Genomic DNA, 14,187 nt, shown 5'->3' on the forward strand with positions numbered 1-14,187 from the left:
ACACTAAGCTTGTTCACACAACCGTATGTGTTTTTCACGGATCCATTTTTCCCTTTTTTGTATCCGTAGTGTTTCCGTTACGTATTTCTGCAAAAAATCTCGGTATGGTTTTCGTATGTGATCCATTTTTTGCGGATCAAAAACGGAAACAGAAAATTTGTAATCATTACAGTAATGTACTGTAATGTTTGTAAACAGTAAACACATGGGCAAAGTGGGCATGGATCCGCAAAATACGGATGACATACGGATGTGTTCCGTGTGCATTCCGTATTTTTTGCGGACCCATTGACTTGAATGGAGCCACGGACCGTGATTTGCAGACAATAATAGTACAAGACTCAAAATGATGCGGAACGTAAATACGTAAATACGGAAACAGAATTTACACGGAGTACCTTCCTTTTTTTTGCGGACCCATTGAAATGAATGGTTCTGCATACGGTCCGCAAAAAAATGGAACGGAAATGGAAAAAATATGTTTGAATTAGCCCTAAGCCTGATCCAGCTCCTGCCTCAGGACCTGTCAAGCTTAGTGTACATGGCAAGCCTGGATGCTTGTGTAAGGAGTCTGGTTGCCATAGTAACCATCAGGACGCTGCCACCACGGCAGCTGAGCTGCCCGATGGGAGAGGGAGGGAGCTCCCTTCCTCTGTTAACCCCTTCCATACAGTGGTCCCTACGAACCGTGGCATGGAAGCACCAATGTTGGCCGTTGCAGTAGAGTGTCAGCTCTATGTTACAGCTGACACTCCCACTGTTACCACAGCCGACCATCCTGAAAATGATTGGGGGGGGCCCGCTTGGCCATCCTAAAACAGCTTGGTACATTGGGATTGAAGGGGGGGTCATATATACCTTTCACCAGGTTCTGATCCCCACAGTCTCAACAGGCATTACTATCCTCTGATTGGCTAGTCTGTACAGACTAGCCAATCAGAGCGATCACTGGCTTGGGACAGATCTCATTGGTACCGGGACGGTTAGCGGAAATCCCTGACTGTATGTAACAGCTGAGATGTCAGCACTGTCACCATGTACTTAAACATGGTGACATTTTAATGCCAAGATAAATATATTCATCATAACTAAGTAGCAGTGCTCCATGATGAATATATTCATCATATAGCGTTAAGGGGTTAAAGGAGTTGTGCCAAATTTATAAGTTATCCCCTTTCCACATGATAGGGGATAACTAGCTGATCATTGGTGGTCTGAACACTGAGAGCCCCACCGATCCAGAGAGCTTTCTGATGGAGCAACAGGTCGAGCACGCACTATCTCTGGCACTCCCATAGAGAATGAATGGATCAACAGTGTGCGAGCATGACCTGCCGCTCCATCAAAACAGGGGAATGGACCCCCATTCTCGGGAGCAATGGAGGTCCCAGCATTTGGACCCTTAGAGATCAGATAGTTATCCCTTATCCTGCTTGACTTCAAAGTCCAGAATCTGCAGGAATTTAAGTCAATGAAATACAGGTTGCACTTTTGTTTCAGGTGCAGACGGCTGCCAAAAACAGGTGACTCTTGGGGTTCCATGTGTCAGACTGCTACTGATTTGATATTGATGACCTATGCTGAGGATAGGTTATCAATATCTTCATGCTGGAAAACCCATTTAAGCAATTTAGGCACTTTTTAATGTTCTTTTGAAACCTCCAAGAAAAACTGTTTATGTCGGTTGTTTTTTGACATGTGACGATATGAGAATGTGTAAAATGCACAACTGCAAATGGCTGTGTAATATATTTCTTATACTTGTGACATCTTTATGCATATGTTGCATGCTTGAGGCATTTTGGGAGGCGCAATTTTTATACTTGACTCCAGTTCTGTTTTGCCCTATTGTTATTCAACAATATGTGTTTATGTATGGATAGGACTAAAATCAACAGATTTCTAAAGCTCAGGACCACATAAAAAAATGGGTGAATAAGTCACTTATTTCATTAAGTATGGAGTACTGCTGTTTTTTCTGGATCATAAACGGGTATTCCGGTTATATAAAATTATAACTGTGGATAAAGGATAACTATTAGATCAGTGAGGGTCTTATCGATGGGACCCCCACAGATCATGAGAACGGGGGCCCTGTATCCCATGAAGCCCCCTGAAATGAACAGAGTGGCCAATGAGGCATGCACACGGCCACTCCAATAATTTCTATTGGAGTTCTGGAAGTAGCCAAGTCTGTTCATTTCTGGGGGCTTCATATGGTATGAAGGTACAAAGCCCAAACTACAACCAGTGTACAGTTGTGTGAAAGGAGTAATCCGGTTAGATAATCCCCAATCAAAAGCATAGGGGATAACTATTAGATTGGTGGAGGTCCTACTGCTGGTAACCACACCGACCACAGGAACAGGGTCCCCGTACCCTGTGGCGCCCCCAGAAATGAACAGAGCAGCAATTCAGGCATGTGCATGGCCACTCCATTAAGTTCTATGGGAGTTCTCAGATAAATGAATGAAGTGGCCGTGTGAATGCCCAACCGGCCATTATGTTCATTTTGGAGTGCTCCACAGGTTATGGGGGGCCCTGTTCTCATGATTGGTGGAAGTCCCAGTGTGTGTGTGTATGTGTGTGTGTCAAAAGCCCAAGTTACAACCAGTGCAAAGGGTTATTCCAGTGATAGAAAGTTATCCCCTATCTACATAATAAGGGATAACTATTAGATTGGTGGAGGTCCGACTGCTGGGACCCTGTGGAACACCCAAGAATTGAGCTGCCAGGTGGGCATGCACATGGTTGCTTCAACCATTTCTATGGGAGTTCCAGAAATAGCTGAGTGCTGTACTGGGCTCCCAGAGAAATGAATAAAGTGGCTGCACACATTCCTCCTGGCCACTCCATTCATTGGGTACAGGGCCCCCATTCTTGTGATTGATGAGGGTCCCAGCAGTAGGACCTCCACAATCTAATAGTTATCACCTATCTTATGGATAAGGGATACCAGAATACCCCTTAAATCCTCAAACGCTGAGCAGTCCGGTAGCCGACTGCTTTAATGAAGAGATGCAGGAAGAATATGTTTAGGAAGCTGTCAGACTGTGGTATTCTTAAATGTTAGCAAGCTATGTGACACTATGTTTAGTGACAAGGTCACAGTAAAGTTGTTAGGTTTTGGTATGCATGTGAAATGTGAGACAGTCAGTTGATCTGTTAATGGGAAAAATAGCCTTAAAGAAAAAAAAAACAGTAAAAGACAAATGTGTGCACGGGTCTAAATATATCATTTTGCGACACAATTTTCATAATGTTGAAATAAAATAAAATATTCAATAACCAACCAAATAAATTAAATGTCATCTCATCTGATCCTGAAGGTATTATGATACTTTAAATAATGAGTAAAATGAAAATGGAATATAGTGACATAAAACCCAGAAAATACAGGAACAATTAGACATGTTATTCTTATGTAATTGACTGTTACACAAGTAACTGTTGCTTCTTCCTCATCATGAGTGATTACATTCCTTTGAACTTTGGCATCACGACTATGTGGGCAGCCAGAGGTGACAAAATTATCACCATTTACTGCTATTTAATATTAAAATGTAAGAGGCAATACACATATGCACCAGATAACATGGAAACATCCCTGCAATGCTGAAAGGATTGCCAGTGAAACCCATTCATATTTAATCAAATTTATTTAATAAAAAAAACACTGAGCTATTAGTATATTTATAGTAAGTCTCTCTCTGAATCTGGGGATTCATTTATAAGGCTGTTCACACATCCATTCTCTAATAATTATTTGCTTAATATATTATTGTATTTTTAATTATTGCATCATAAATTATCATTTACAGGCACATAATACTCCACTATTGTGCCATTATTCTACGTCTCATTGACAAAACTGCGATTTTTACTACCTGATACATAGAGGCATAGATGCTAAAGATAAGACCATGCCTCTATACAAATCACTAGTCAGGCCACACATAGAATATTGTGCACAATTTTGGGTACGTGTGTATAAGGCTTGATGCACATGACAGTATCCATTTTGCGGTCTGCAAACCACAGATCCGCAAAATATAGATACCTGGCCATATCCATTCTGCAATTTTCTCACTCCCATCAGTAGAAATGCCTAGTCTTGTCCACCAAACGGACAAGAATAGGACACGTTCTATAGTTTGGACAGCCACGTGGATGCAGACAGCACACAGATGAGGACAGCACATGGATGACATCCCATATGCAGCTCACGTGCAAATTATTGTTTTAGTCAGGCAGAAAACAGCTATAAATTACAATAAACAAGTTTACATTTAAAAATAGCATCTCTACATCGATGAAAAGGCAAACCATAGAAAATAAGCATTACTACCAACTTCCACTGTGCAATATTCCTAGCCATAGGATGTGGATAAAAAGGAAGGAAATAGAAAACTCCCCCAAAAAACTGAGTTATTCTCATAAGGATGCAGGTTCTTACAAAGAAAGCCAGAACGGTGCAGAAAATATATCAGCGTGTCCGTGGAAGTCATACGAAGAAAAGCTCTGTAATACTTAAGTGAGCATTGACTGGATAGACCCTGGGGCATCAAATTGTTAATCAGCCATAATTTTACTTGTCAGGACTGCATCTTTAGTGCGTGGCTGTTTTCAAAGGTAATTGAATATAAAAGTCCTAGATAGACTTCAGTGCATCACTGATTTGTAATGGACTTGGTCTGTTTATTATATTCAATCCCCATTGTAATAACAATAATGCATCCCAAACTGCAATATAAAATACACCATACCATAGGTTTATATATTAATCCAGCAAATTACATTTTGTAGTTTGAATTTATTGTTAGGTTTATAGACTTCCTTGCACTGACGGTGCAATCTGTACACCTCTAATGTGGGAAGCATGTACATACTACACAACTTGGTGTTTAAATGGTGCCCTCTACTGGTATATGCTGCTCTAACTTCACTGGACTGATAATTGAATGTATTTGAATCCTTGGTTGTAATGCTATACTAGATATATATATATATATACACTGCTCAAAAAAATAAAGGGAACACACAAATAACACATCCTAGATCTGAATTAATTAAATATTCTTCTGAAATACTTTGTTCTTTACATAGTTGAATGTGCTGACAACAAAATCACAAAAAAAAAAAATATGGAAATCAAATTTTTTAACCCATGGAGGTCTGGATTTGGAGTCACCCTCAAAATTAAAGTGGAAAAACACACTACAGGCTGATCCAACTTTGATGTAATGTCCTTAAAACAAGTCAAAATGAGGCTCAGTAGTGTGTGTGTGGCCTCACGTGCCTGTATGACCTCCCTACAACGCCTGTGCATGCTCCTGATGAGGTGGCGGACGGTCTCCTGAGGGATCTCCTCCCAGACCTGGACTAAAGCATCTGCCAACTCCTGGACAGTCTGTGGTGCAACGTGACGTAGGTGGATAGAGCGAGACGTGATGTCCCAGATGTGCTCAATTGGATTCAGGTCTGGGGAACGGGCGGGCCAGTCCATAGCATCAATGCCTTCGTCTTGCAGGAACTGCTGACACACTCCAGCCACATGAGGTCTAGCATTGTCTTGCATTAGGAGGAACCCAGGGCCAACCGCACCAGCATATGGTCTCACAAGGGGTCTGAGGATCTCATCTCGGTACCTAATGGCAGTCAGGCTACCTCTGGCGAGCACATGGAGGGCTGTGCGGCCCTCCAAAGAAATGCCACCCCACACCATTACTGACCCAATGCCAAACCGGTCATGCTGGAGGATGTTGCAGGCAGCAGAACGTTCTCCACGGCGTCTCCAGACTCTGTCACGTCTGTCACATGTGCTCAGTGTGAACCTGCTTTCATCTGTGAAGAGCACGGGGCGCCAGTGGCAAATTTGCCAATCTTGGTGTTTTCTGGCAAATGCCAGACGTCCTGCACGGTGTTGGGCTGTAAGCACAACCCCCACCCGGGGACGTCGGGCCCTCATATCACCCTCATGGAGTCTGTTTCTGACCATTTGAGCAGACACATGCACATTTGTGGCCTGCTGGAGGTTATTTTGCAGGGCTCTGGCAGTGCTCCTCCTGTTCCTCCTTGCACAAAGGCGGAGGTAGCGGTCCTGCTGCTGGGTTTTTTCCCTCCTACGGCCTCCTCCACGTCTCCTGATGTACTGGCCTGTCTCCTGGTAGCGCCTCCATGCTCTGGACACTATGCTGACAGACACAGCAAACCTTCTTGCCAGAGCTCGCATTGATGTGCCATCCTGGATAAGCTGCACTACCTGAGCCACTTGTGTGGGTTGTAGACTCCATCTCATGCTACCACTAGAGTGAAAGCACCGACAGTATTCAAAAGTGACCAAAACATCAGCCAGGAAGCATAGGAACTGAGAAGTGGTCAGGTCACCACCTGCAGAACCACTCCTTTATTGGGGGTGTCTTGCTAATTGCCTATAATTTCCACCTGTTGTCTATCCCATTTGCACAACAGCATGTGAAATTGATTGTCACTCAGTGTTGCTTCCTAAGTGGACAGTTTGATTTCACAGAAGTGTGATTGACTTGGAGTTACATTGTGTTGTTTAAGTGTTCCCTTTATTTTTTTGAGCAGTGTATATATATATATATATATATATATATATATATATACACACAGAATATACTAATAAAGAAGAGGCAGCACTCCAAAATTCAAAAAATTGGTGAAAAAAATAAAAGTACTTCTTTATTCACCGATCCTGCTGCAACATTTTGGCCCAACTCAATGGAGCCTTTATGAGAAAAGGAATTCTGTCTCTTTTTTTATTTGTTTACTATAATTCTTGAAAGATTTTTGCAGCCCACTTCTTTCTTCATAGATCCATCTATTGTTGCAGATATACCAATTATTTTCAGGGCAAGAAACCTAAGGGTGCCTTCACACATGGCAGACTTTATTGCAGAAATTTTCTGCAACTGGAAATCTGTTCCATACATCTGAATCTGGTTGTTTACGGCAAACACATGGATTTCTGCAAGCCCCATTCTGCTGAATGGAATTGATCTTCAGTTGCAGAAAATTTCTGCAACAAAATCTTTTGTGTATGAAGATATCCTAGTTCAGCTGTAACTGTACTATGCTGGTAGAGTGATATGAAGTCCCACATGCAATAGATAACGTTATAAGGTGTCTTAATGAAGGTGTTCAGGTCATTTATGATGTTGTTTCACGTGATATTTATTTTTCCAGACAGGAGGAGTAGGATGAATTACGAAAACCCCTGCGCTAGGTAGTCCAATTCTTGTCTCCTATTGTACTTATCCAGTATTTTGTGCTATTCTTCTCTTATTTGGTATCAATTTAATCAATAAAGTTTAAGGTGATAGTAGAATCAATCTTCAAGTCTAAATCTAAAATTGTACTATATATGACACATATCTTAGTTCCTTCCATGCTCCCTCTGCCTCTCCATTCTGGTACCACCCTTTCAAGATGGCAGCAACCATCTCCATTGTCAGATAGATAAGTGCAGATGGACCAAAGCAAATGACATAAATAGTGTGTCCATCTGAGGGTAGTGGGGGGGGGGGCATGTCTTAGATTTTTCTACAGTACTCTGCATGGGGAAGCCTGAGGTGGTTACCAGCACCTTGAAGAGATCCAACAAGGGGACTAGAGGAAGGGATGGAGTCAGTCACCAGGCATGCTGACAATACATCCACGCTCTCTCTAGTCAAGTTTTAGGTGGAGGAACAGGTGTTTCGGGCTTCTTTGTCTCTTTCAGTCATATTATTCCTCATTTCAGCTACAAAGCTAGATGCATTTCACTAACATGCCAAGGGTGTATCCCCTCTGTGAAATCTGTCAGCACTGTACTTCTGTGATGTCCTTTCCCTTACGTCCCACTATTTTGTTTTCAGCTCCAGAGCTCACAGAATAGATAAGAAAGGGGAAATCACACAGACACATAGGATGCTCCTAAAATCTTTAAAAGGTGTGTGGAAGCAGTTATTTTATCATGCTCAGGATCTCAGCTAGCTCTGACACCCCCCAATTTCCTGTGAGCCATCTTCTGAGTCTCTGTTACTAGGGATTGATCTTGCCTGACAACAGGCAGTGGACTGCAAAATCAGGTGAAAGTGAGACCCCTAGTGGCCATGACTTTACAGCTTTTTTTCAGGTGGATGCAGGCATATTTTTTAAATGATGTGATTTCGAAATTTGCTAATTACAGCATTCACTATTAAAGAGGACCTTTCACCGATTCTTACCCTATGAACTAACTATACAGACATGGAGAGCGGCGCCCGGGGATCTCACTGCACTTACTATTATCCCCGGGCGCCGCTCCGTTCTCCTGCTATGCCCTCCGGTATCTCCGCTCACTAAGTTATAGTAGGTGGAGATACCAGTCCCTAAGTTATGGTAGGCGGAGTCTGCCCTAGCGCTGGCCAATCGCAGCGCAGAGCTCACAGCCTGGGAGGTTATTTTCTCCCAGGCTGTGAGCTCTGCAATGCGATTGGCCAGCGCTAGGGCAGACTCCGCCTACCATAACTTAGGGAACGGAGATACCGGAGGACATAGCAGGAGAACGGAGCGGCGCCCGGGGATAATAGTAAGTGCAGTGAGATCCCCGGGCGCCGCTCTACATGTATGTATACTTAGTTCATAGGGTAAGAATCGGTGAAAGGTCCTCTTTAAATGAAATTGTGTCAAAATACAGCGACAAAAAACAGATCATTTTTATTAATTTTTTTAATGAAAAGTATCCAAAACATTAGGCAAAGAAGGATAAGACAATAATAGTTGTTACATAATAAAAGTAGCCTAGTACAACAACAGCCTAAGAAAATAGTAATCCCCCAACTGCCCCCTTCCCCCTCCATTCTGGTCTGCTAACCATTTTAAAGAGTTATATCCCTGCAGGATCATTCCTAGATATAGGTTATATCCAGTAATACCCACCACACAATAAATCAATATCAAACAGATCTTCAATCTAATTAGACTCCACAAACTGCATGTAGATACATCAACTCCCATCACACACTAGTCCAGGAGTTGCTATCTAGTACAGTGACACTTTAAGTAATAAGCTTGGAGTAAATTTCTCTAGGGCATGTACTTTTCACATATATTATTTCATGTTCTTTAAATATACAGTCGTGGATAAAAGTTTTGAGAATGACACAAATATTAGTTTTCACAAAGTTTGCTGCTAAACTGCTTTTAGATCTTTGTTTCAGTTGTTTCTGTGATGTAGTGAAATATAATTACACGCACTTCATACGTTTCAAAGGCTTTTATCGACAATTACATGACATTTATGCAAAGAGTCAGTATTTGCAGTGTTGGCCCTTCTTTTTCAGGACCTCTGCAATTCGACTGGGCATGCTCTTAATCAACTTCTGGGCCAATTCCTGACTGATAGCAACCCATTCTTTCATAATCACTTCTTGGAGTTTGTCAGAATTAGTGGGTTTTTGTTTGTCCACCGCCCTCTTGAGGATTGACCACAAGTTCTCAATGGGATTAAGATCTGGGGAGTTTCCAGGCCATGGACCCAAAATGTCAAAGTTTTGGAACCCGAGCCACTTAGTTATCACTTTTGCCTTATGGCACGGTGCTCCATCGTGCTGGAAAATGCATTGTTCTTCACCAAACTGTTGTTGGATTGTTGGAAGAAGTTGCTGTTGGGGGGTGTTTTGGTACCATTCTTTATTCATGGCTGTGTTTTTGGGCAAAATTGTGAGTTAGCCCACTCCCTTGGATGAGAAGCAACCCCACACATGAATGGTCTCAGGATGCTTTACTGTTGGCATGACACAGGACTGATGGTAGCGCTCACCTTTTCTTCTCCGGACAAGCCTTTTTCCAGATGCCCCAAACAATCGGAAAGTGGCTTCATCGGAGAATATGACTTTGCCCCAGTCCTCAGCAGTCTATTCACCATACTTTCTGCAGAAGATCAATCTGTCCCTGATGTTTTTTTTCGAGAGAAGTGGCTTCTTTGCTGCCCTTCTTGACACCAGGCCAACTTCCAAAAGTCTTCGCCTCACTGTGCGTGCAGATGTGCTCACACCTGCCTGAGCAAGCTCTGCACTGGTGGCACTCCGATCCCGCAGCTGAATCCTCTTTAGGAGACAATCCTGGCACTTGCTGGACTTTCTTGGACGCCCTGAAGCCTTCTTAACAAGAATTGAACCTCTTTCCTTGAAGTTCTTGATGATCCTATAAATTGTTGATTGAGGTGCAATCTTAGTAGCCACAATATCCTTGCCTGTGAAGCCATTTTTATGCAACGCAATGATGGCTGCACGCGTTTCTTTGCAGGTCACCATGGTTAACAATGGAAGAACAATGATTTCAAGCATCACCCTCCTTTTAACATGTCAAGTCTGCCATTTTAACCCAATCAGCCTGACATAATGATCTCCAGCCTTGTGCTCGTCAACATTCTCATCTGAGTTAACAAGACGATTACTGAAATGATCTCAGCAGGTCCTTTAATGACAGCCATGAAATGCAGTGGAAAGGTTTTTTTGGGATTAAGTTAATTTTCATGGCAAAGAAGGACTATGCAATTCATCTGATCACTCTTCATAACATTCTGGAGTATATGCAAATTGCTATTATAAAAACTTAAGCAGCAACTTTTCCAATTTCCAATATTTATGTAATTCTCAAAACTTTTGGCCACGACTGTATATAGAACTAGCTGGTTTATCTGCCCAAGCGACAGGAGAGGATCTGTAGGAGCATAAGGAGCTAGATGATGCAGATGACCCCAACAGACCATGGCAGTAAGAAGTGGAGATGGAAGCAAGGAGTCCTCTCGAGTCCATTGCCCAAATGGCCAGATGCATGCTGAGTTGCTTGCATAGTGACAGCTGCATTATCACCATTCGGCAGAAGGATGACTAAAGGCTCTCTACAACGTTAAACCCTCACTACCAATCCAAAATGGGGGCCTTTTTTACACCTTCTGAGAGGGAGGAAAAATTAATCTACTATCCAGACATCCTTTGTTGTCGATCCTCATGAAGGTCTGACCGGGGGAATCCTCTGAGCTCACGCTCCACCGCCGTGACTGGAGGGCAGGGGCAGAAGCGTCTGAATACACAGTTGGTCCAAAACACAGAACAGATGCACATATTTCCAGCACATTTTATCTCTGTTTTGAACCCACTCCTGTTTTTCCCTTACAAATACTGATCAAATGCTGACCAAATACTGACCGTGTTAAGGAAGATGCTCAAAATACAGGATCCATTTTTTGGCTGTTCTTCTGATGGATCAGAAGAAGGGAAAAATAAACAGTGACATCAACACAACCTCTGACACAGTCAGTGTTCACACTTCTGTTATTTGGTCAGTTATTTCACTTATTGTGAGACAGATTGAGGAGCCAAGCCTACTCTCATATTAGGTATCATGAATAGATCTACACCTGTTCTGTGGGTTTGAACCACACCTGCTTTTGGCTAACAAAATATGATGAGGAATTCAGTAAAATATACAAAATAGGCTATGGTGGCTCACCAAGCCACTGTCATGTACAAGGTCCTCAAAGTATGTCTGATTCACCCAATCAGTATGTAGAAGAACGTGTTAATATTGTACAGACGGGCACTCTACATGTAGTAGAGGAAGGGATCAGTTTGGGACCCCGAAACGTGTCTGATGGAAAGAACATACACCCGCATACCCCATGTCAACAGCGAATTCCAGTAACTATACCATCTCCCTGGCTATCGGTATACAGCATTGGGAAAGACCTGCACAAGAACACGTGGGACGCTGAAGGCTGTGACGTCATACCCACGCGACAACCCGACGAGACAATACCTGAAGGGAAGCCGGCGCACACACGAGATGCAGCAGTCCATGAAGACGCCACAGGAGAAAGGTAAACAGCATTTGGAGTATTGAGCGCATTGCCACGTAGGATGCCACGATTGGTGCAATACCCATCTGCTTCTAAATAAAACATGCATATGTGTATGTATAGACCGCAATATGAATGACACAGGACCTTACACACCCACTGAATTTACTGCAGGGGAAGAAAATAGACTTTGAACATAGACTCATACCACTTGCTGTGGGGGAATAAAACAGATATTGAAAATCTACCAACAGCAATTCTGGTCCACCTAACCATATGAGCCCCTGTATAGTCCTGTTGCTAAAAGGGACCTCAGCTGTCTATGTGAGACTTCGCTATTCATCGCAAGGAGATTGCAATTTTGGTAGATACTATTAATTACATCTACTTATGCAAAACCCTGTTGCCCCATGAAAACTAGCACTTTGAACTAATACCCATCCTATGTGAAATTCTATACTTACCTTGGCAAAATTCAAGTGGCATAAAGGACCTTCTGTTGACTCTCCCACATGCTGATATAGTCGACATTTGCTTTTAAGATATTTTATGCGTTTTGAGGAATACACAATTGAACAAGAGACTATTTGCCCCACGGGCTATTTTTTACTGAAATTTTTTATAATTTTCTTTCTTTCCTTCTTAGTTTTATTATCTCTACTGTACTGTCGTTTTTATAGCTCATCTTATGTGTAGAGTTGAGCGGACACCTGGATGTATGGGTTCGACAGGTTCGGCCGAACTTGACAAAAAAGTTCAAGTTCGGGACCCGAACTTGACCCCGAACCCAAACCCCATTGAAGTCAATGGGGACCTGAACTTTTGAGCACTAAAATGGCTCTAAAAAAGTCATGGAAAGGGCTAGAGGGCTGCAAATGGCAGCAAAATGTGTTTAAGTGCATGGCAAGTGCTCTGCAAACAAATGTGAATAGGGAAATGACTTAAAATAACATAAAATACGTACAAATAAAAAATAATAATCTTGATCTTGAAGGACGAGGTCCATATGGAGTAGGAGGTTGAGGAGGTGGTGGATGTGGCAGTGTAGGTGGAAGCGTCGGTGGAGGATGAAGAGGTAGCCTACACTGCTTTTTGGTTTTATTTTTTATTTATTTTTTGTTTAAATTAGGGTACACCCCAAAACATTGGGAAATATAACCTGTGATAACCCCCTCCAGCCGTGCTAAACAAACGTTCAGACAATACACTGGCTGCAGGGCAGGCCAGCACCTCCAAGGCGTAAAGGGCAAGCTCAGGCCATATGCCCAATTTGGAGACCCAGAAATTGAAGGGGCAGACCCATCAGTCAGTACGTGTAGGCGTGTGCACAGATACTGCTCCACCATGTCGCACGTCCCCATGATGTCCACGATCCAATTTAATATCTGCTCTATCAACTTTCAATGTTCTTTTCTGCGCCTACTATGTTGATCACGGTTAGCGGCGAATCAGGGTTCCACGCCGGAGAGGGAGCGTGAGAAAGTGAGACCACATCCAAGGGAGTTCAATGGCTGCAATGTGATCAAGCTGAAATGTGGGACAAATTATTGAAGCCGAAGCTTCCAAGTAAAGGAGGGGGCGCGCGGCAATTACCCATTCCAGACTCTGGGAGGTAGTGAAGGATAAATAACAATACAGGACTCCTAAGATGCTCTGTTATTGGAATGAGTAATAAAAAATTACATGGAATGTCACTGGGGTATTTTGGATTTGGAAACGTTAGACAGGAGAGGCCTGCTGCTGCTTTGTTGACTCTAGATAACGTCTGCCTGATCGCACGGCCCCGTGACGTCCACGATCCATTTGGATATCTTCTCGATCAACTTTGGATGTTCTTTTCTGCACCTACCATGTTGATCACGGTTAACGGCGAATCAGGGTTCCATGCCGGAGAGGGAGCATGAGAAAGAGATACCACATCCACGGGAGGTCAATTTTAGAAACTTAATTCCCTGTCACCTATGCAGAGCAGGGGTTTTTCATCGCCAGAAATGGGTTAATGTCACCCACTAGTGTAACAGATGATTTTTAAAAATTTCAGGCCATGTCACCTATGCAGAGCAGGTGTTTATTCACAGCAAAAATGGAAAAATGTCACCCAAAAATGTAACAGACAAATTAGTGAAATGTATTTCCTTGTCCACTAGGTAGAGCAGGGGTATATCACAGCCAAAAATTGGTAAATGTCGCCCTACAATGTAACAGAAAAATTTGTGAAATTTATTAACCTGTCTACTAGGTAGAGCAGGGGTATATCACAGCCAAAAATTGGTGAATGTCACACAACTATGTAACAGAAAAATTATTGAAATTTATTAACCTGTTAACTAGGTAGAGCA

General features: G+C 42.6%; 1 protein-coding gene across 1 annotated transcript in view; it reads right to left on the minus strand.

Annotated features, from left to right (window-relative positions):
• Window positions 1-12,013: 12,013 nt before the first annotated feature.
• The window catches only part of ROS1 (ROS proto-oncogene 1, receptor tyrosine kinase), a 209,934-nt gene continuing 207,760 nt past the window's right edge, over window positions 12,014-14,187 (minus strand). Inside the window, exon 39 of the mRNA XM_040430082.1 lies at window positions 12,014-12,062. Coding sequence (XP_040286016.1) covers window positions 12,014-12,062 — 49 coding nt within the window. The remainder of the gene's footprint in view (window positions 12,063-14,187) is intronic.

This window comes from Bufo bufo, chromosome 4, assembly GCF_905171765.1.
Source record: "Bufo bufo chromosome 4, aBufBuf1.1, whole genome shotgun sequence".
In the NCBI taxonomy this organism is placed as follows: Eukaryota; Metazoa; Chordata; class Amphibia; order Anura; family Bufonidae; genus Bufo; species Bufo bufo.